Source organism: Gordionus sp. m RMFG-2023, chromosome 1 (assembly GCF_954871325.1).
Source record: "Gordionus sp. m RMFG-2023 chromosome 1, tfGorSpeb1-WG-v2, whole genome shotgun sequence".
Lineage (NCBI taxonomy): Eukaryota > Metazoa > Nematomorpha > Gordioida > Chordodea > Parachordodidae > Gordionus > Gordionus sp. m RMFG-2023.
The window spans coordinates 80,714,559-80,739,940 of record NC_088775.1 but is presented as its reverse complement, the minus strand read 5'-3'; the positions used below and the strand labels follow the sequence as shown (position 1 = coordinate 80,739,940).

At 25.0% G+C, this 25,382-nt stretch overlaps 1 protein-coding gene across 4 annotated transcripts; it reads left to right on the top strand.

Annotated features, from left to right (window-relative positions):
- The first annotated feature begins 1,062 nt into the window (after positions 1–1,062).
- On the top strand, positions 1,063–25,074 carry LOC135928379 (uncharacterized). Of its 4 annotated transcripts, XM_065464835.1 has the most exons (12): positions 1,085–1,165; positions 1,207–1,277; positions 1,320–1,554; positions 1,593–1,747; positions 2,324–2,521; positions 12,066–12,188; positions 12,644–12,713; positions 21,222–21,640; positions 21,715–21,850; positions 23,319–23,432; positions 23,481–23,654; positions 23,805–25,074. In XM_065464835.1, the coding sequence occupies exons 1-12, from the start codon at positions 1,087–1,089 to the stop codon at positions 25,019–25,021; spliced, it is 2,991 nt and encodes a 996-aa protein (XP_065320907.1). In that variant the 5' UTR covers positions 1,085–1,086; the 3' UTR covers positions 25,022–25,074. The 4 variants fall into 4 exon arrangements, with proteins under 4 accessions (XP_065320919.1, XP_065320907.1, XP_065320912.1 ...); XM_065464847.1 differs by lacking the exon at positions 1,207–1,277 and having other exon boundaries at positions 1,063–1,165; XM_065464840.1 differs by lacking the exon at positions 23,319–23,432.
- Positions 25,075–25,382: the final 308 nt, after the last annotated feature.

Sequence of the window (25,382 nt, the reverse complement as noted above, 5' to 3'; positions counted from 1 at the left end):
TAAAAAGTTATATGTTGTAGGGAAATTTAAAAACCCTAGGTGCTTTAAAAATAAAAAATTACCAGTTAAATACTACTCCAATAAAAGCAGCTGGATGACAACCTCAACTTTTGAAGATATTCTTAAAGAATGGGATTCCTCATTAAAGAAGAAAATTTTATTGTTTTGTGACAATGCATCTTGTCACAAAACAAAATTAACATTTAACAATATAAAATTAATTTTTTTACCAGCAAATACAACATCATTAATTCAACCATTGGACATGGGTGCAATTAGATCCTTTAAATGTCATTATAGAAAGGGTATCATGAGAAAAATGATAACATTGATGGAAGGAAATGACACCATTTCTTTTTATAAAAGATTTACACTATATGATAGCCTCTATCTTATAAAATTTGCATGGGGTGAGGTGACAAGTACCACAATCATAAAGTGTTTTATTGAAGCTAAATTTTTTGATAAGTCTATGGCATTTGATTGGGAATCGGAGGATGAAATAGCATTAACTGACAACGAAGAAGATGAATTTGATCCCATATTTGATATTGCAAACTATCATATACATTTTTTTCCAAACCTTCTGCTATCCGATATTCTCGGCAAACTCATATTCATGCCAAACAATATACTAGAATAATGCATTATTGTAAATAAAAGAGGGGGTTAATGAATTCATAAAAATAACTCTTTTATATTAACAATATTTTTATAGTTGATAGTAGATCTAAAATATTTCAATAATTAATATGTAAAAACATTGTCACCTACGATAGCGAAATATTTTTAGGTGAGTAGGCATAGGTTTTTGAGATGCTTTTACATCCAGTGAAAATCCTGTCATGTAGACGCTGAGCATAACAGTTCTCTATACCACTTAGCTCTCGGTATAAATTCATAATAGTTTTAGTTATTTTTGAAAATCGATAGGTGGTTGTGTGTGATCATATCGAATATTAAAGACGACTGCTAAGCTCCGCTTATTAAAGTTTTATCGTAGTGGATTAGCAAATTTGGGCGTTAGTTAGTAATTGCAGGAAAACTAATGCTAAGAAACAAAACTTTTTAACATCTTGCCATTGGATGGCATTCAATTCAAAATATTTTCTCATTTTGGGAGACGAATCAAATATAAATTCACATGAAACTTCCGGGGAAGAAAGTAGGATGGATAAAAATTATTTATAATCACTTGATTTATAGATATGTTAGTTTATAATGATTTTAAAGTTGTTAGTCAGGTGTTGAAAAAATATAAATCAGCAAGATTTAAAGTTACTTAATGGTTTTATTTATTTATAATATATTTTCTACAGGTATTTGACAGCGAAGAAAAAGCAAAACATTATGCTAAACATTTTTATCATAAACTAAAAAAATCACATAATATATTAACTGAAAATGCAAATTTAGAATCAAATTTATTAACCAAAAATTTGCCTAAACCACAAAATATAGATTATTTGTCTGCAAATATTGCAGAAAACTTGGAAACCCCAAATAAAAAAAATTATAAACTAGTTGATATATCAAATACAACAAGATCTGATGGTAAATTAAATTTAATTTCATTGCTAATAGATTATTAGGTGAAAAACCTCTTCCCTTTAAAGCTCCTTCAACTACTCAAATTAGTCAATTTAGAAGTTTTTTAAATTCAGATAATGTGAAAGAAATACTTAATCTACTTCAACTAAATCCACGATTATTGATATCTCATGGTGATAATCCTGTTATTTTACAAGTTTTTTTGTTTTAAATTTTGAATAAAATTTCTGATATTTTATTTATAATAGTTTTTATAAAATGGAACATTTTTCAAACAATATATTTTAGAAGGCAATTTATGGGTTAAAGAAACACAAAATTGTTTATTTATAATATAAAAAATATATAAATTCAATTTAAATAACTATGAATTTTTTTAGGAACATAATAATAAACATTTTTGCCTTTTGTATTACTATAACAAATTACTACCATCAGATAAATTATGGTTATATATAGAAAATATTTTATAAATAGAAACTAAACTAACAAATAAATATTTAAAAAATATTTTATTCAAAATTTATATTTTATCATGAAATTTATTTTGTTATATAATTTAATAATTTTAGTTTTGTTTAAACTTAATTATGATAGATTTTTTTATATCCATAATTGTTTATAGGTTGAAAATAAATTTTACTGAATTTAAACAAATAAATTATCATTTAAAATATAATTCATTTTGGTTTTATATTATAGTAATTGTATAGATTTTCTTAATATTCAAAATTTGTATTACATGAATGATATTATTTATTTAAATATCAAGGAAGGTGCCAGGTATCATGCCTTACACTTTTGTGCTCGGAAATGTACTTATGAGTCCTTTCAAATCTGTTCAATGATTCTGAAGTTTTTAAATGATGATTCTTACTATTTACGACTTTACCCAGAAGATGGCACTGAAAGCTTAGGGAGAAGAAAAGAATTTTTAACCGATCTGTACTTGAACATTCCAGATAAATTAGTTACTAATTTTTAAAAAATTATTTTAAATTATAGGTAATTAAGGGCTAAATTTTATTAATTTGTTTAATATTTTTATGTGTAATGATTCAAATATTATTGACATATAATACTGCACACAAATTGAGTGTATGCAATTTGCCATACTTTTAAAAAAAATATTATATGTTATAAAGGATATTTTGAGAGTTGGTAAGGTTGAGAATTATTTATGTGTCTTTAGATTCCCAGTTATTAATTGGTGCTAAGAATGATGACAATGATGCCTTTTCTTTGACAATGATGTTGCCTTTACTCTTGTAATAAAGATGGTGTCTTTTTTGATAATGAAGATGTTTCCTTATTTTGGTGATGAAGATGTTGCTTTTACTTTGCTGGAACTTAGTCATAAATCATTTTTATGAATGATGAAAATGCTGTCTTTCGATAATAAAAAAATGTTGCCATTTCTTTGATAACAAAGATAAAGAAAAGCTACTATCATCATCCTTAGAAATAACTTGACAAATATTCAGCAAAATAAAAGAAACATTTTCATTATCAAAGAAAAAACACCATTTTTAAAAATAAGGCAACATCTTTATCATTGAAGAAAAGACACTATTTTCATCAACCGTAACACAATGATTTATGACTAACTTTTATCATAGTAGCCACACATTACAAAAAAAGGTAACATCTCCATTATCAAAGAAAAACCACTGTCATTATCCTTAATGACTTATAACAAAATTCATCAAAGTAAAGACAACATTTTCATTACCAAAGAAAGACTCAATCATTATCAAAGAAAAGGCAATATCTTCATTATAATAAAAAGACACCATCTTTATTATCAAAAAAAGGCAAATCTATTCAAATTAATTTATCATTAATGATCATTGTTATTAGAGGTGGACGAGGGTCTAATTTTTTATTCATGACCCATCCACTCGACAATAAAAAAAATTAATGCCCTTTTGTGCTTACTACTAAAAAACATTTGATCCGTCCAACCCACTCACGAAAGAGAATATTTTAATCACGCCCGAAGATCAATGGCGTTTTTAAATATTTATTGCTATATTTATGCGCTTTTTTGTTTTTATTTTTCAAATTCTATATTAATAACACAAATTAATTGCAAAAAGCAAAATTTTTATTTTGAAAAAAAATGTCCGTTTTTTTATTTGAATTGTGTTCGCCTTTCTTCTAATACGATTGGCTTAGAAAATAATCTTTCACTAGAAACCGAACCTCCAGGGGCTGACAAAATTTTACTAGCTTTTTCTCAAAATAAGAAATGAATTTTCCTGCTTCCAAAACTTCAAAATATTGTCATTGTTATTTATTTTATGAGCGATGCATTTTTTAAGTTCATCCCCACAGCTTTCAACAGTAGATGTTGATGCTTTATCAGAATCATCTAGAAATTCTCTAAATGTTATATAGAATATACAAGTTTTTATGTGGGCAGGATGAATTGATAGTTGGTATTGACTTGTGCATATCATCTAATTCTATATCATTTCCCAATTATAAGGTTGTTTATATATATATATCTTCCTTTTCTTCGTCTAATAACTTAAGACTTGAAATTCGATCAAGAATTAAGCCTAACTTATTGTAGTGGCTGCATAATAAATTTTCCTCTAAAAGAAATTTTGTCCTGTTTTTTATGGTTTTGATTATTATTGTATCACTCAGAAGGTTTACAAAATTTTACTAATTTTTGTTTCCATAGATAAGTATTATTTATTGCGGAACTAGAATTTGGTTTCAGATTATTTGAGCTTTATTTAAATATTGATAAAAATTTAGTATATAGATAAATAAAATATATTTAAGTTAAATTTATTTATTATCAAATTTCCATTGCTGAATGATGGTTGAGAGATTTAATATTTTTCATAAAACTGAAATATAAGAGGAAAAAAATATTGTTTATAAAATTTGGAAGATTTTCAAAAATTATTCTTTTTTAAAAAGAACTAATAGGTGTAGCTATGATTTGGCTAAGGATAGGTGGGGGGGGGGTTAAATTAGTAACTATATTATAATTATAAAATTGCAGCATTTATATTGATAGAAAATCAATTTTAAAAATTAAAATCTTAGTGATTCACGGGAAATTTATGTTCGAGCCTGGCAAAAATTTTGGGAAGGCCTGTCACGCTCAATAATTTAAAATTTATTCACATTCATGCTGTGACTCATCATGTTATGTGTATTTTCCAGGGTTTTACAAAAATCTTCAAATAAAAATTTGAAGATTTTTTTCGCCCAAAATTTTGAGGAAAAAATCTTTGAAGATCAATTTTTTGCGAAGATTTTTTCGCTAAAAAAAATTTTGAGCTTGCTCAAAGAAGATTTTTGAGCAAAATAAAAAATATTTTTTGTAAAAAAATCTTCTATAATTTTGAGAAAATATTTTGAGAATTTTATAATAAATAAAATCTTTTGTAAGGAAATCTTTATTAAAATATTTTTGAAATTTTGATCTTAAAATTTTTTGGTAAATTCTTTAAAAATAAAATTTTTGATATATATTTTTTTTTATTTTATTATGTTAATGAAAATATTTTTTTTGAATAGGTTGTAAATGTGAGAATTGGTCATAATACCGACTACATTTTTTTTAATATTTGGAATAAGTAATAATGATTATTTTAAAAATGTAATGTCATAATTTTAATGTTTTATATTTAATGTAAACTATAAAAGTGACAATTGTCATAATACTCATCTCAGAACCTTTAAAAATAATTATAATTTAAAAAGGCTAGTTGAGCATGTTTTGAGATGGTTTCAGTGATTGTAAAGCATATAAAGGTGACAATTGTCATAATACTTATTTCACATATGTTTTAATTGGAAATAGAGAAAAATGATTATTTCAACATGAATTAATATAATGTGTAAACTATAAAAGTGACAATTGTCATAATATTCATAACAGAACCTATAAAAATAATTTTATTTTTAGGTATTAAATAGGCGAGAAAAAATTTTTTGAGCATGTTTCGAGATGGTTTTAATGATTGTAAAAATTGTCACAATCGTTATTTTTGAACTTTTTTAAAGCAAGTAGATAAAAATTTATTAAATATAAAATTAAATGTGGATGTACCATAGAGCAGTGACAATTGTCATAATCGTTATTTTTGAACTTTTTTGAATTTTTTTGAAGCAACAGAGTAAAATAATAAATTGTAAACATGTTAAATTGAAATTTAAATGTGGATGTACCATAGAAAAGTGACAATTGTCATAATCGTTATTTTTAATCTTTTTTGAATTTTTTTGAAGCAAAAGGGTAAAATTATATATTGTAAACATGTTAAATAAAAATTTCAGTGAAGATGTACCATAGAAATGTGACAATTATCATAATTGTTATCTTTGAACTTTTTTGAATTTTTTTAAAGCAAATAGGTAAAAATATATATTGTAAACCTGTTAAATTAAAATATCAGTGAATATGTACCATAGAAAAGTGACAATTGTCATAATCGTTATTTTTAATCTTTTTTGATTTTTTTTGAAGAAATTATATATTGTAAACTTATTAAATTAAAATTTCATTGAAGATCTACCATAGAAAAGTGAAAATTGTCTTAATTGTCATTTTTAATCCCTTTTAAATTTTTTTGAACTTACAGGGTAAAATAATAAATTGTAAACTTTTTAAATTTAAATGTGGATGTACTATAGATAAGTGACAATTGTCATAATGGCCATTTTTAATCTTTTTTGAATTTTTTTGAAGCAAAAGGGTAAAATAATAAATTATAAACATCATTAATTAAAATTTAAATGAGGATGTACCATAGAAATGTGACAATTGTCATAAACGTTTATTTTAATCTTTTTTGAATTTTTTTTAAGCAAAAGGGTAAAATTATATATTGTAAACATGTTAAATTAAAATTTCAGTGGAGATCTACCATAGAAAAGTGACAATTATCATTTTTAATTTTTTATTTAATTTTTTTGAACTTAAAGGGTAAAATAATAAATTGTACACATGTTAAATTAAAATTTCAGTGAATATGTACCATAGATAAGTGACATATCTAATTCTCAACTCCCTTTTGAAATTATTTTAATATATATATTTTGAAATTATCACATTACTCATAGTCATATCCATTATTTTTAAATTAGGTTAATATGATCTTGTTGGGAAACACTTAAACCTCTGGGCAGATGATAATAGTATCATATATGTTAAATTTTTAGAGCCAACCGGAACGGAGTTGAACTAGAAAGATGCATCAATATAAACATGATATTTTTGGGAACAACAAATTTAAAAATATTTTTTCTTTAATCTTTTAAATCAATTTTAGATCTTAGAAACTACTATTTGGATATATCTAGTAAAATACGCCCCCCTCTGATTATACTATTCATACAAAAAATCTAAATCAGTTATATATATGAATTTTTATTTATTAAAATTTCAATGTAAACAATAACTTTATAATGAAATAGGTTATATAAATAATTATTTAAAATATCACATTATTTAACAATGTACGATTAAGCTATATAATTAAAATATCATCAAGTATATCTTTGTCTAATCTTGTCCTTAGAGAGGTTACAGTTAGTGCCAATGCACTAAATGCTCTCTCAACTGAGATTTAGGTGCAAGGAGCAGCAAGAATTATTTGAGATAATTTAAATAATTCTGCATCTTGGTGTTTTCTTGAAACCCAATATTGCAAAATATCTTGTGAGGATGGCAATCTTTTGTTGTATAATAACGATTTTATTTTTAGCTTGATATCGCTATTACATAATTCATAAAATATAGGTCCCTTCTTGCAATCACGCTCAATGTAAAGGTCAAGTTTTGTTTTTTTATAATCACTAGTGGAAGGCATAACTAGAGTTGTATTTTCTTCATGAGGGTCAATAGCTTGCAATTGTTTCCAAGTTGCAAATATATGTTCCTAAAATAAAAAGATGTATATTATAAATTTATTAATTTACCCTGGCCAATATTTTATCTTCTTCCAAAGGATATTTTCCATTTTCATAATGGAATCTATGATCCATATATATCGCACTACGAAATGCGTTATTTTGAAAAAGATAGCTTTCTCTAATGTTTAAACATTCCAACATACTTTTAGATAAATTATTATCCATTTCCTCCAGCTCCATTTTGCATTCTAGCCATGAAGCAAAAAAATCACCTATTACAATATTACTTTTTTGTAATTTCATTGTGAATTTGTATAATGGGAAAAGGACTGATGTACCTAATAGGATAATATCAGAAGAATCGATTAAAAAATGCTCCTTTAGAATATCTTTGAGATTTTTTTTATTTTGCATTATATATAAAAAAAAAATTTTGTAATTTTTAATTTTAACTTTCTTGTTTTTTCCTTTTATTTTTATTTTCACTTTATTTTGAAATAAAAAATCAGGAATTAATGTTATATAAAATAAAAAAAATGAATAAAATAATTGTTTTATTGAGGCCAAATAAAACCCCCATTTATAAATTTGGATGGGATACATTTATTTAATGTTTTTTTTTTATATTTATAAAAAATCAAATGTTAAATGAAGATATAAAAAATGCATTTTCTTTTCTTTTCGTTTTTCCCATTGTCTCTCTCTCTCCCTCCTTTATTTATTTTTATTTAATGTTTTGCCTTATGAATTAAAGAAAATAAAAATCTCAAAAAAATGAAATTTGCTGGTGCCAGCGAGGCGGCACCAGATTGAAAAAAAGTATTATATAATTTTTTTTTTATAAAATTGAATTCAAATTTTTTTTTAATTTTCATTGCTGTAATGGTACCCAAAACTGATACGTTTTCCCCCTTGAAGGAGGGAGTTTGACGGATGGCCTCTTATTCTGTTTATGGCTATTTATATTTTTTCCTGACTCCAATTGCTATATTTCTTTTGTGGTTTATGATAGGTATCAGAGTTTATTGTAGAAAAATTTATTTGATTGGGTTAAGAATTATTTGTTATACCAAATAAAACTGAATTTGAAATATTTTGAGAATAAGATGGTTCTTCCTGTGAGGAAAAATCTAAAAGATTATATATAATAAACAATATAATGTTAATTGGTACCAACATGTAGATGTAGAAAGATTTAAGAGACCTGGAGATAGTGACTATTTTACTAATTTTGTAATTTTTAATATCTTAAAAAATGGGAATTTTATTTCCTGGGAATTATATTCATAGATTCTTTTTAATGTTTACCTAATAGATTTTAAATAATAAACTAAAGTTAAAATTTTTTAGCCCGCTAATTGTTAAAATTTTGTAACCGATTCGCTCGCACTTTTTAAAATTATTAAGCTAGGCCGCCCATGGATGGGCTTCAGCTAAAAACCTGCTCGTTTCAGCAAATAAATTCTAAAATGATCATAATGATTATGACAATTGTCATTTTTCTATGGTACATCCTCATTTAAATTTTAATTTAACATGTTTACAATATATAATTTTATACTTTTGCTTCAAAATAATTCAAAAAAGATTAAAAATAACGATTATGACAATTGTCACTTTTCTATGGTAGATCTCCACTGAAATTTTAATTTAACATGTTTACAATATATAATTTTACCCTTTTGCTTAAAAAAAATTCAAAAAAGATTAAAATAAACGTTTATGACAATTGTCACATTTCTATGGTACATCCTCATTTAAATTTTAATTAATGATGTTTATAATTTATTATTTTACCCTTTTGCTTCAAAAAAATTCAAAAAAGATTAAAAATGGCCATTATGACAATTGTCACTTATCTATAGTACATCCACATTTAAATTTAAAAAGTTTACAATTTATTATTTTACCCTGTAAGTTCAAAAAAATTTAAAAGGGATTAAAAATGACAATTAAGACAATTTTCACTTTTCTATGGTAGATCTTCAATGAAATTTTAATTTAATAAGTTTACAATATATAATTTCTTCAAAAAAGATCAAAAATAACGATTAAAATGACAATTGTCACTTTTCTATGGTACATATTCACTGATATTTTAATTTAACAGGTTTACAATATATATTTTTACCTATTTGCTTTAAAAAAATTCAAAAAAGTTCAAAGATAACAATTATGATAATTGTCACATTTCTATGGTACATCTTCACTGAAATTTTTATTTAACATGTTTACAATATATAATTTTACCCTTTTGCTTCAAAAAAATTCAAAAAAGATTAAAAATAACGATTATGACAATTGTCACTTTTCTATGGTACATCCACATTTAAATTTCAATTTAACATGTTTACAATTTATTATTTTACTCTGTTGCTTCAAAAAAATTCAAAAAAGTTCAAAAATAACGATTATGACAATTGTCACTGCTCTATGGTACATCCACATTTAATTTTATATTTAATAAATTTTTATCTACTTGCTTTAAAAAAGTTCAAAAATAACGATTGTGACAATTTTTACAATCATTAAAACCATCTCGAAACATGCTCAAAAAATTTTTTCTCGCCTATTTAATACCTAAAAATAAAATTATTTTTATAGGATCTGTTATGAATATTATGACAATTGTCACTTTTATAGTTTACACATTATATTAATTCATGTTGAAATAATCATTTTTCTCTATTTCCAATTAAAACATATGTTATTATGACAATTGTCACCTTTATATGCTTTACAATCACTGAAACCATCTCAAAACATGCTCAACTAGCCTTTTTTAATTATAATTATTTTTAAAGGTTCTGAGATGAGTATTATGACAATTGTCACTTTTATAGTTTACATTAAATATAAAACATTAAAATTATGACATTACATTTTTAAAATAATCACTATTACTTATTCCAAATATTAAAAAAAATGCAGTCGGTATAATGACCAATTCTCACATTCACAACCTATTCAAAAAAAATATTTTCATTAACATAATAAAATAAAAAAAAATATATATCAAAAATTTTATTTTTAAAGAATTTACCAAAAAATTTTAAGATCAAAATTTCAAAAATATTTTAATAAAGATTTCCTTACAAAAGATTTTATTTTATTATAAAATTCTCAAAATATTTTCTCAAAATTATAGAAGATTTTTTTACAAAAAATATTTTTTATTTTGCTCAAAAATCTTCTTTGAGCAAGCTCAAAATTTTTTTTAGCGAAAAAATCTTCGCATATTTTGATCTTCAAAAGAGCAACGATCTGTGAAGATTTTTGAATTTTGAGCAAATGTTAAACCCTGGTATTTTCACAGCCTGCACCCACCTCTAATTTTTATCATTTAATTATTTTGAAAAGTTAATTTTTATTGGATTACTGCCACTCTCGAGGGAATATTATTTTTATTTTTTTTATCAATTTTTTATTTTTGCCTAAAAATTTAATTTTTTTTGTGAAGATATTTTTAGGAGAATTTTGCCTTCAAATTTATTTTTTTTGTGATAAAATATAGGAAATATTAATTCCGCATACTTTAGGAGAATTTTGCCTACAAATTTAATTTTTTTGTGGTAAAATATTTAAGTTATTTTTAGGAGAATTTTGCCTACAAATTTAATTATTTTTGTGGTAAAATATTTAAGTTATTTTTAGGAATATATTTTTCCTGTCGTGGTAATAAATTTAAATCTACTTATCTTAGATATAATAGGCTAGAACAAGCCAATTATTTCCATTATCGGATCAATCATTCACCAAATTTTATTAATCCAAATGACAGATATCAACACCCAAAAAGTCGAAAGGCTTTGGCTGGATCTAAAAGCCAACTATAAAAAACATGGGGATAAGGATATTCATGAATATCTTCTTGAATATAGATATTTTAGGAAATATAAATTGTAAGTCGTTTTGACATTTTTATTCATTTTATAAATCACTGTTAATTTCAATAATATATTTCAATTTAATGAATAAAATTGGGTATTTAATACTATATTTCGTGTATAAATTTTAATACAATATTTTGCGTCATTTAATACTATATTTCGATTTAACCCTTCACTAGAAAGGTTAAAAATCACTTAAACTTCAAAGGTGGGGTCTATTTTATCCCTAATACAAAATTAATAAAAATTTGTAGACTTAAATAAAAAATTAAATTTGTAGGCAAAATCCTAAAATATGCGGAATTAATAATTCCTATATTTTACCACAAAAAAATTAAATTTGTAGGCAAAATTCTACTAAAATTATCTTCATAAAAAAATTAAATTTGTAGGCAAAATTCTCCTAAAATATGCGGAATTAATAATTCCACAAAAAAAATTAAATTTGTAGTCAAAATTCTCCTTAAAATATCTTCATAAAAAAAATATGTAGGCAAAAATAAAAAATTGATAAAAAAAATAACATAAAAAAAATATAATATACGCCCCCCCCCCCGAGAGTGGCAGTAACCTTTTATTCATTAGAATATTTTAAACATGTTGAACATCATTTTTTCCCCAAATTCAAAAATTAATATTCAAATATGGGATAATGGGAATCAAATTATAAAGAAGTTTTTTTTAAAAAAAAAGCCTTTTAAAATGATTAAATGTTAAATTATTATTTTTATCAAAATAAAGCTGTTCGAAACACCCTTGCATATGGCGTCCAAATTCGGAAATACGATGATAGTCAAATTACTCGTATCTCATCCCTTGATCGATAAAAGTTGCGTTAATAAAGAAAGTTTTACCAGTTATCAGGTTTTTTTTTAAAGTTGCATTTCTAAAATTTTGTAGCTTTTTATAGCATCGAATTTTTTTTTTAAAAAAATGTTAACTTCAAATTGCCTGATTTTTTATTTTTTTTTAATATGGGAAAAATAAAAAACGCGGAACAATAAATCTGAAAAAATAATTAAATACAAAGGAAAAACAAATGATTAAGGTTGTTAAACGTAAGTTTTGAACCGATTTTTAAAAACGACTAACTAATTTTTTATCAATTATTACTTAAGTTTGAAGATTTTGTTCATAGAAGGAATAAAGATCTAGACATATATTATCAAATCCCGAGGCTTAGGTAATATTTTTCTGGCTAAAATATTGAGTTAGCTGTTTTTAAAAATCGGCTCTAAACGAGCCGTTTAACAACATTACAAATGATATTACATAATTTAAAATAAAATTTTAAATCGAGTTTTTCTAAAATGATGTAGGTTATATGTGACAGGTATACTGGTAATGACAAACCCAAAGTCTTACAAATGATCAAGGATTTGCTGGAAGGTATTATTTAGCCCTATATATATTTTTAAATGACCAAGAACTTTCAAGGAATGTTCAACTGAAGGAGATTTTTTTAATTAGATAAAATATATTTAACGCTAAATAAATATCTGAAGTAAGGAGTATACGATATATTAAAAATGGTAGTTAATAAAATTACATCATTTTTTTATTAATAATGACGAATGGAAATTTAAATAAATCAGCTGTAACAACAATTTTGTTGAGTTATACCATAATTACTTATGTATATGTATGTCTTAAAGGGACTACATATATCTAGGTTTTTAGCATTTTTTTAAAACTTAAATAATTTATAGTGAGTTTTTTATTTATTATAAGACTTGATTTTGCCAGAATCGTATTCAAAATGTATAGAGTACCTACCTTCTAAGTTTCAAACAATTTTGCCATGATTTTATATATTTTATTTATTTATATGTAGCTTATTATAAAATTGTTGTGAAGTTCACAGCTTGGGTATTCTATATTTGTGACTTCCTATTTACATTATCGCTTATTACAATTTAACCATCTTAATTATAATTTATCTTCCTCATGCTTATTTTTTCTTTAGCCAACTCATTACTAAGCTACTATCCTTTCAATCTGTTCATTATATTTTTAACTTATTTAGTAGAATTTATATTAGATCACAATTTTAAAAAAATTAATAGACTTTTTATAAAATATTTTATTATATTATTTGGTCATAATTAAACGAAATTATATTATTTATCATGGTTGCATGCACATCTTGCTTATTTTGTAAAAACGATTTAAAATTCTTTTTAAGATGCTGAGAACATAGTAAATGAGTTGATTTTTCAAAAACTTGCTTTAAACTTTTAATTAAAGATAATTCTTCATCAGAGCCGAATATTAAATTATTAACATTTATTTTATTTTTAAAAAAATCTGATTTTAATTCAGAAATTTTTTTAGAAAAGGTAGTCGTATCTGAATCCGCATGTAAAAAATTGGACCTAAAAATATAGGAAAATCCCCAGTTTTAGCTCTTCTGACACATTTATGCTTAAAAACTAAAGATGTAACGTAAAGATCGCCAAGATTAAAAGTTTTATCAATACCTATAATGCTCTGATTATCAAATGAGCACTTGAATTTTAAATTTTAATCATAAAAGGAGTGTATAATATTAAAGACGGGACTTTATCTTTATCATGTATAATTACCTGGATAAAGGGATGGGTATGAATTTGATTAATAATTTCTAACATATTATCAGCAAAATTAGGATATATTTTATTTGTAAATTAATTTTATTTTTAATATTGTAAATTTGTTTAATATTTCTTGGTGAATTAAAAATATTATTATTTCTTATTAAATCATTATATATAAATCTAGTAGGTTTGTGCATTTTAATAGAATTTTTAATATTATCAATTACACTAGCTGGAGTGCGAATATAAGAATTATTATATTTTTTTAAGTTACCATGACTAGCAGGCCCTGGGTAAGTCCCTATATATTCAACAAGAAAACAATTATAAAAAACTAAATGTGATGCTTTAGTCATTGGATAAATATAACTTATTTTTCTTTTAAAATTTTTAGAAGCCTTTAAACACTGTAATATCTATGTAAAATTGTCATTTTATTTTCATTTGGGCGTGGTATAATTAATTTTAATATTCGTTTATTTTCAAATTAAATATCTATAAAGAATTCATTATCCCTATAAAATTAAAGGCTCTATTGTATGATTTTTCTAGAATATAATAAGATTTAAGTATCCAAGGCCCACAATCATCAAAATAAATAAATTTATTATTATTTTTATTAATTAAATAAAATTTATCATTTTACAACCTCCAGGAATATTTGATAAAATATTTTTTAGATTTTTTAAAATATATATAGCATCTAATACATTAAAAAATTTACCGTAGTTTTCATTATTGACTATTACTTGAATATTGTTTAAATTTAAAATGTTTTTAATTGAAAATTTTTTCAAAGATGTGTCGTAATTATTTATTATTTACTTTTTAAAAAAATTATCACTTAAGTTGTCATAAGATTAATCAAGATTAAACTCACAGTAAAAGAATTTTTTTTATATTATTAACTGGTAAAGATAATGTAATATCTGAATCATAATCTACACAAAACAGTTAGTATTTTCATTTGCAACAAAAGTAACATTTTTTATATATGTAGAAAACAAACCCCGTGTAAATTATAACTAATGTGGTCCAGTTGTTCTATAAATTATAAATTAAATGATATATCTAACCATTATGTTTTGTCAAAACCCATGTCATCGGCCCAACCACCTTTCAAAGATGTAGAGAAAGATAATATTTCTAATAATATTAATAATAATTCCTTTATTATAGATGAGTTTACACAAGATATATCTTGTGAAATAATAGAAAATAATTTCATCGATTTTGATTCAACTTTATCTTTACCTATTAATGATATAAAAAATGTATCTTTTAATAATTCTTCAGACAATTTAAGTGTTAATATAAATTATAATTTAGGCGATTTAGATATAGATTCAACTGTATCTTTACCTATTAATTATATAAAAAATGTTACTTTTGTTGCAAATGAAAATACTAACTGTCTTGTGTAGATTATGATTCAGATATTACATTATCTTTACCAGTTAATAATATAAAAAAAATTCTTTTACTGTGAGTTTAATCTTGATTAATCTTATGACAACTTAAGTGGTAATTTTTTTAAAAAGTAAATAATAAATAATTACGACACATCTTTGAAAAAATTTTCAATTAAAAACATTTTAAATTTAAACAATAATCAAGTAATAGTCAATAATGAAAACTACGGTAAATTTTTTAATGTATTAGATGCTATATATATTTTAAAAAATCTAAAAAATATTTTATCAAATATTCCTGGAGGTTGTAAAATGATAAATTTTATTTAATTAATAAAAATAATAATAAATTTATTTATTTTGATGATTGTGGGCCTTGGATACTTAAATCTTATTATATTCTAGAAAAAAATCATACAATAGAGCCTTTAATTTTATAGGCATAATGAATTCTTTATAGATATTTAATTTGAAAATAAACGAATATTAAAATTAATTATACCACGCCCAAATGAAAATAAAATGACAATTTTACATAGATATTACAGTGTTTAAAGGCTTCTAAAAATTTTAAAAGAAAAATAAGTTATATTTATCCAATGACTAAAGCATCACATTTAGTTTTTTATAATTGTTTTCTTGTTGAATATATAAAGACTTACCCAGGGCCTGCTAGTCATGGTAACTTAAAAAAATATAATAATTCTTATATTCGCACTCCAGCTAGTGTAATTGATAATATTAAAAATTCTATTAAAATGCACAAACTTACTAGATTTATATATAATGATTTAATAAGAAATAATAATATTTTTAATTCACCAAGAAATATTAAACAAATTTACAATATTAAAAATAAAATTAATTTACAAATAAAATTTATCCTAATTTTGCTGATAATATGTTAGAAATTATTAATCAAATTCATACCCATCCCTTTATCCAGGTAATTATACATGATAAAGATAAAGTCCCGTCTTTAATATTATACACTCCTTTTATGATTAAAATTTAAAATTCAAGTGCTCATTTGATAATCAGAGCATTATAGGTATTGATAAAACTTTTAATCTTGGCGATCTTTACGTTACATCTTTAGTTTTTAAGCATAAATGTGTCAGAAGAGCTAAAACTAAGGATTTTCCTATATTTTTAGGTCCAATTTTTACATGCGGATTCAGATACGACTACCTTTTCTAAAAAATTTTCTGAATTAAAATCAGATTTTTTTAAAAATAAAATAAATGTTCATAATTTAATATTCGGCTCTGATGAAGAATTATCTTTGATTAAAAGTTTAAAGCAAGTTTTTGAAAAATCAACCCATTTATTATGTTCTCAGCATCTTAAAAAGAATATTAAATCGTTTTTACAAAATAAGCAAGATGTGTATGCAACCATGATAAATAATATAATTTCTTGCAGATAGTTATGAAATATTTAATTTTAGAATGGGCTCCTTAGTAAAATATTGTGAAAACTTAAATTATAATAAATTTCTTAATTACTAAAATAAGTAATCTTTTTGAATATGTTTATTATCCTTTAAAAAATAATTTTTGTCAACAATAATTGTGAGTCTATGAATCATGTTTTTAAAACTATGACAAATTGAAAGCACTTATATGCTATAAGTGCTGCAACTGATATTTCTACTTTTTATCCTTCTGGTAGTGATAATGTTTTAATGGAAAACCCTTATACGATGAAAATATATGGACGGGATATTAGAAAACAAACACCATATAAATTAATACTAATATGGTCTCGTTGTTTAAAACATAAATTAAATTATTTAACCATTTTGCTTTGTAAAACCCATTTCATTAGCTCAACCACCTTTAAAAGATCTAAAGAATAAGAGAGATTCCAATGATATAAACAATTTTTTCTTTTGAATCTATTCATGATATGTCTTGTGAAATAATAGATAATGAATTGGTTGATTTAAAATCTACATTGTCATTATTAATTAATAATATCAAAAATGTATCTTCTACAAGATGATTTTGATAAGTCTTATGACAACTTAAGTGTTAATATACATAATAATTTGGGCGATAGATTTATAATCAACATTATCTTTATCAATTAATGATAAAAAGTGTTTCTTTTGTTGAATATGAAAATACTAACGATATATCTTGTGTGGATTATGATTTAGATATTACATTTAGAGATCTGCAAAGTTGGGCTCGGGCCTAATTCTATTTAAAATAATCGGGTTCGGGCCGGGCCTAATATTTTTAAAAAAATTCGGGCTGGGTTGGGTCGGACCTTGAAATTTTTTTAAAATATATTTAAATTTATCAATTTTATATTGAATTTTTTATGTAAAATTAAAATATTTGATTTATTTAATAAAACTAAACGACATATAACATATGTCTTTTATTTTGAGTAATTATAAAAATTATTTTCTATATTTAAATAAATTCGGGCCGTGTCGTTAAATTTTTTTTAAAAAAATTTAGGGTTCGGGCCAGGCCGGCAAATCTTTTTTTAAAAAAAATTTCGTACCGTGCCAGGCTTGAAAAATTAGGCCCGATGCAGATCACTAATTACATTATCTTTACCAGTTAATAATATAAAAAATATTCTTTTACTGGTGAGTTTAATTTTGATTTTGATTAATCTTATGACAACTTAAGTGATAATTTTTTAACAATAAAAAAATATAATTACGACCCATCTGTGAAAAAATTTTCAATTAATAACATGTTAAATTTAAACAATAATCAAATAATAGCAGTTAATAATAAAAATTACGGTAAATTTTTATAAATATTTTAAAAAATCCAAAAAATATTTTATCAAATATTCCTGGAGGTTGTAAAAATAATAATAAGTCTAATATATTTCTTTTTGATGATTGTGGGCATTGGGCTGGTTATAAATCTCCATTACTTAAATCTTATTATATTCTATAAAAAAAAATTGGACCTATAATTTATAGGAATAATGAATTCTTTAAATATTTGAAAAAAACGAATATTAAAATTAATCATATCAAGCAGAAATGAATATAATATAGCATGATGTAATTATACATGATAAAGATGCGAATATATTTTAATAATTTTTTTATATAAAAACGAAAAAAAATATTTCCTTGAAAACATTGTAAATAAAATTCAATTAACCCAAATCAGAAACCCATGGCAAAATGATACATTTTACTCGTAACTATAAAAATAAATTAATCAGAGAATATAAAAATTTAATAAATAGCCACCTATAGTTCAAGAATTATTTTTATGCTTTCTCTTCCTACACGCTCTCTGATCGCCAATAATAGCCCTTAAGGCATTGTTACATTTAAGTCAGAGCGTCGATTACATCGTTGATGTCCTCTTGATATTAAACTGTTTTTTTTATTTACTTTGGCGGTTTATACGAAAGTTTATATCTTTTGTTATTGTAATTGGTTGTCGTCTTGATATTGTATCGATCTTTAATGTGGTTTGATTATTGATTATAAAATTGTTTACATCCGTTGTAATAATTATTTATTACTAGCCAGATTTATGTTCTTGTTAAGTATTGTAGATATGGATTGAAAACTACGTCTTCAATAACCATGGACTTTTATTTTAGATCTACTATTTGAATTTTCATTTCTCATTTGATAAAATAATTCTCTTCCTTCACGTTTTTTTTATTATTAATTTTACTCACAATTTTAAGCGACTTACATATTCCGAGATTTCATCTAGTTAATTTCAATCGAACCCTGTCTTTATGAACATGTTCACAAGGAATTAAACTATTGATAGCATTCCCTCATTAATAACTTTCTTTCATACCATTTTAACGTTTGCATATTGACCCCCATATTTTTATTAATTTATCCTTTTGAAATCTTTATTAAATTAATTACACTCACAACTTCCTATATAATTTTCTTTTTAATCCTTTAACCTCCAAAATAAAATTGCCACGGTAGAACATATAAGATATAAAAACAATCAGAAACGCAACACTGAAGCTCCTTCGATTTTATTTTGTTCTTGAGACTTTAATGTTCCGTTGTTATTCACGCATCTTTCAAAGTTTACAATTTTTCCACTTTTATAGTTTATTTCCCGATCTTTGTTCTTTACATTTTTCTTCCTCATAAATATCGTCTATAATATTTGTGATTCAGGCATTTTCTGAATCTCACAATTTAATTATATATATTTCATTAACTTATATTATTATATTCCTACAAAGGTTTTTCTACTTGTAACACAGGCCTTTATATATTATATTAACTTTTATCATATTATTTATTACATTCTAACAATGAATTTTCTCCTTTTATTTCATTTTCAATTTCCAAATTTATATCAACCCCATTAGTTTCCAAGCTGATAATATTTTCTAACTGGAGAATTTCTTCAATTTCTTTAACATCGGTTAACATATTCTCGTTAAAAATATTATCGAATCTAAATTACTTTAAAATTTATAACCTTTGTATCATTCAGAATTTCCAAAATATTATCTACAGAATTTTTAATAATCTCCCAAACTTTATTTTTCAAAAATTAATTTCCCATTTTATTAACATTTCCCTCCTTTATTGATGTTTTTAGTATTTCATACATTTCTTTACTTTGATCTATCATTTTTTCATTCTTCTTTATTTCATCTTGATTTATTTCTAAAATTGCAACCTTTGTTTCTTCAGAATCTTAAAAATAGTGATTTTCACAATTTCCATTTTAAAATTCACCGGAGCTTTATTTTCTATTATTTCATTTTTTTGTTATACAAATCTTTAATTTATCTCGGTATTCCTGATATTTTACATTTCTTTCTAATTTTACGATTGTAGATAATACAATTTTTAATAACTACATTATTCACCTCTTTTAACTCATTTTTATAAATCGGATAAGTATTATTTTCATTTTCCTTCCTTTCAGACTATTTTATTATAATACACTAATTTTTATTTACTCTGTTATTATTATTATTAATTTGATTAAGATCTTCCCAGTGTAGTAATTTTTATCTTTCTATTTCGCTACCATACATTCAAATATCTGGGCAATTTACTGCATAATGTCCTATTTCTCTACATCATGTTATATCCAATACATTCTTTCTATCATACTTTGTTCCATACATTTTCCCTTTCTCTGGTATATTTCTTAAATATATATACGGTGCGATGGATTTAACCGCTGGAAATGCCCTTCCTTGCTCATATATCATATAATTTGTATTAGGTATATCCCCTTTTCCCACATTTTTTACAATATAGTATTTTAGGTGTATCTTCTGCTTTATAATTCAATTTTCTAAACTATGACCCTTATTACCACATCTTCCACAAGCATTTAGTAGCCTCTGAATTACCCTTTCATTACATTCTTTGCTGTTTTGACCATATTTTTCACCGGTAAAACACATTCCAATTGGCCCCATTATCGACTGACTCCTTTGATTTTCACCTCGATACACGTTTTGCCATCGATTATTTTCACAATTAAATTCTGTTTCAATCTTCCAATTTTTAATTTGTCCCTCCACATCTTTTATTTTCTCCATTTCCAATCTGTTAATTTCTTTTTCCTTTAAACTCGATTCTTTCCTATCCTCCTTTCTCTTATTTTCAATTTCTTTAGTTTCTTCTTCCTCAAGTTCCATTTATTCCCTTTCTTATTTCTTCAATTCCCTTTTTTTAAATTTCTTCTTTTTTCCTTTCGTTTCTTTCTATTTCCTTATTTTCAATTTCTTCTATTTCCTTTTAGAAAAAACAGGTATTTCAAAATAACGCCCACTTTAAATGATTTGACATTTTAAAAATTTTGCCAACACCAGATTTGCTCTACCCCTATGACATGTATAGGGGTGTCATAATATTTTTTAATTGTATTTTCGCAGGAAAGTTAATTTAAAATAATTATCTTTGAAAGATCCTTATTACGTACCAGTTATACGAGATGACGTAGGCTCTGTACCATTTTTCATTACCTCTCATGGCATGTACAATGCCGAGATAGAATGTTCTCAATGGTTAACCAATAATCCGTCCCCCGTAATTGGCAAGCCTTTCCATTTTCGCGATAAAATGCCAAACGAAACATCTCACGATAGACAAAATGAGATTCAGCTTAGAAACAATCACAGATTTCACTGTAGAGACCACGTTTTTCGTGAATCTCAAGTCAGTAGTCGCAAAAAAATAATCTTCGACCAAGAGGAAATATTATTAACTAGTCATTTTTCTACTCATCTTAATTCCAGCAATTCAATTTTGAATAATAGTCAAACGAATACTGATTTTTCCTTTCTAAAAATCGATGCTTTGGCTGGGCCTATGCCTTACTCCAAAGTAAATGACTTTTATTTTAAATATTATACTTTTCCTTTATAATTATAATACTAAATAATGTTTATCCATATAAGGCACTTGAATTTTATAACGTTTGGAACAAGACTCGGAAGGATAGTTACAGCAAAAAATCCTCTATTAAAAGTTCAAATATGTTATCGGATAAGTCAAATTCGTCCATTCTCTCTTCCTGTATCACCACATCTCTAGGTTTAAAAAAAATCATGAAAACAATGAATTATAGGGTTGGCAAAATTACAATTTTTTTATTAATATAAAAACTAAAAAATTTTTATCTTTTATAATATTTACGATTTTAAACTTTCTATGACTAAATATAATAATTTTATTAATTAGACATACGCTCATTTAAGTAGTATTGAACTAAAAAGTGCGTTATATAATTATCTATTATAATATTTAACCCATTTTCACTATTATTAATATATTCTTGAGCATATAATTTAAATAATTTCAATATTAACTATGTTTTATTATTATTTTTAATATTAGGGCAGATTGAGATATCTATGGAGATTCTTTAAATTTAAAATATATTAAATTTTTCATTTCAGAATTATCACAGAAATTATTTAGTTATTAAATTTAGCCATTAAGAACTTATGCAAAATAGAGTAAAATTTGATATAGAAGAAAATATTTATTTAAAATAGGACAAAATTGATTTAACCGTTATTGTTATTCAAAAAATATATTTAAAATTAATATGTTAATGAAGTCGGTAATGGGTGGGATTTTATCCCCTAAAAGATTTTCATTGCATGGGTAAGTTGACAGATTAAAAAACACCTTTAAAACAATAGGCGGGTGAATTTTAAATTCGAGGGAAATGATCAGAATAGATTTTTATTTATTAAAAATATTTAGAAATTTAACTAAGAATATAAAATAGTTTAAAATAAACAAAAAACTAGGGGTGTACCGATACCACTTTTTGGAGGCCGATCCGATACTACTGATATTAAATTGATATCGTTACTGATCTGATATCATGTGATTTTGTATTCTGTAAATATACTATCGTTTTAATTTGTAATGCATACATCTAGTGTTCAAAATAGCTTCATTTGAGCCAATCGATAAAAACGGCTTACTCAGTATTTTATCCAGAAAAATATTATGCTAGCCTGAAGATTTTGTTCATAGATGGCACAAAGTTTTGCATTATTCACGAAATCTCTAGATTTAAGCAATATTTTTCTGGCTAAAATATTGAGTTAGTTGATTTTAGAAATAGGCTCAGATGGAGCTATTTTGCAACACAACATACATCGACTCATCTCATACTGTCATTTAAATATATTATAAGGATCAGTTATAGTTTTATTCATTAATTTTAAAGTATATAAAATATTTTTATTGATATCGAATCGGAAAATTTTATAATATCGGCCGATAACCGATATTTTGAAAAAGGCGAATTATCTCCCCCATCCGATATGAAATTTTGGTACATCCCTAAAAAACCAAATCAACCACTAAAATAATTCTTAAACATTGGGTTAAGCAGGTTAAACAATTTTTAGACAAAGGGTGGGCGGTTGAATTTAAAAAAAACTATCTGAGTTAAAACTCGCTATTTCAGACCTCTAATACCAACCCTAACATTATTTTTACTTTATGCATCTTGTTTTTACATTTGAAAAAAATATAACAGACATTACTCTTAAAGATCCGGAGAAAGGTTTAGAAATACATGGTAGATCAATTGCAAAATCCATGAACGTCCCATGGGCAGAAAGATGGGATTTTTTGAATTTTCAAAATTTTGGTTTAATTTTTTTTAAAAATATTTGGATATAGTAATTAATATATATAGATTATCCTTCTGCAAGCTATAATGACGTTAGTCTCTATAGCGACTCTATATCCGAAAGTCAAGGTTCCCATATATCTACAACCGACATTGCTACTAATGATGGAAGCCAGTCGCTCTTTAATACGTTGCCTGAAAAATTGAAGTTGGAGGATATCGCATCGCCCAAAGGATTGAGTAAAATCTACATTTTTTAAAAAATTACAATATTATTATCACCACACCATACTACCTTGAAATTGATTTTTATTCTTATATTGTATTATAACTATTCTATCATAAGGAAAATTATATAATAATTAAATATCTCGTTTATTGCGAATTAAGTGAAATTCGAAAATTACCTCAAGCATGTTGAAACGATGATTGCTCTCGATAAATCCAGCCAAGGGGATGAGTTTGATAAGCATGATTTTTTAGACGGATTTTCTTTGTTATCATCATCCTTCAATTCTTATGATAACGAACAACCTCTATTGTTTCCTACCAAAAGCGACTTTAAAACTTTTTCTGACTCAAATTTTATCCATAGATTACTTAATAATCATGAACAATTCGATACCTGGAGGGGTAGCAGTCATGAGGACGTGGAGGAAAAAGATATAGAGGAGCCTTCTTTAAATTTCTTGAATTCTTTGAAACAAATCGACTTGGAAAGTCAGGAAACAACCAATAATAAACCTCAAGTCTCCGATTTAGATATTGCTTTGACTGATAATGATTTTAAGGTGGGCGATGCCTTAAAAAACTCCTCTGAACGAACCCCCCGCGAAGCAACCAGTGGCGATATTCTTGAAACATCTCTTTGCTCTGATTTTGAAAAATTGTCTCTTGCCAACGGTATTATCCAAACAGCACCTTCCAGTACCAATGGCAATGATAGCAAACAGTGTTTAAAGACCACTTATAGTGCAAGATCATTCGTGTCTCCTCTAAAAAGAAGAATTTCCAAGCTTTTGCCATTTAAATTAATTATTGATGATGAGAGCCAAAATACCTTAAAAAATCGAGATAACCACATGCTACCAAAATGCGAAATAGAATTCAGGAACAAAACCAGAGATGGAAGCCCCACTAAGAAGATCATTTTATCGACTGACCGTGGATCGTTTAAAGCAACCATAGGTAGCGGGATCTCTTCCATAATCACTTCTTCTTCCAAACGCATTTTTAATTCTTTAACACTCAATCGATTCTCGACTGCTAATAGTTCACCCGTAGATTTTAAAGATGACGAGCCACAATCGTCGAGTAGCGAAGAAGCCTTTTATACTCCATCCCAATCTCCTACCCAATCCCTGATTTCTAATATCCCAACTTATGAGTCATCAAATATGTTTATGGTGTCATCAACACCTTTTGCTGGTGACAAGTTATCGACAATGAAACCTGCAAAAACTATGTACATTAAAGGGGGGAGTTCGCCGTCAAAATTGGATTATGACGTTTTCAGATGTTTTAACACAACTGGGGATGTTGAAATTGACCCTTTAAAATTTCCCACCGTTTTTAAATGGTTTCAATCATTGCGCAGGAATTCTTAACTATAAACTAACAATCCAATCTAATCATGAATCATTTTAAAATTTTACCTAGCATTTTGTGAATATTTTTCTATTTTTTTAAAACTATTTATTTATTTAGATTATAATGTTATTTTTTTATCAAAATAGATTATTAATATATATTATATATTTAATATGACTTGAAATAAACTTATAGTATGTTATCAAAGCTTATTTTTAAAAATGATCAGTTTAGATTAATTAAAACGATAGATCTGGAAATAGCAAAATTTTTATGCTTGGCCCAGCTGGGATTTAGTTTTCATCCGGCATGCCAAATTTTTTATTTAGTCTAACTATTTTTTTAAATCAAAGCTTAACCCGAAATATTGTTGAACAT

Excerpts from the sequence above, each read along its gene's own strand:
- LOC135928379 (XM_065464835.1), top strand. The coding sequence starts at position 1,087 with ATGGCATTCAATTCAAAATATTTTCTCATTTTGGGAGACGAATCAAAT. Across the intron at positions 1,748-2,323 it reads ATAATCCTGTTATTTTACAA|GAAGGTGCCAGGTATCATGC; the intron begins GTTTTTTTGTTT and ends TTAAATATCAAG. Across the intron at positions 2,522-12,065 it reads TGAACATTCCAGATAAATTA|CTGTTCGAAACACCCTTGCA; the intron begins GTTACTAATTTT and ends ATCAAAATAAAG.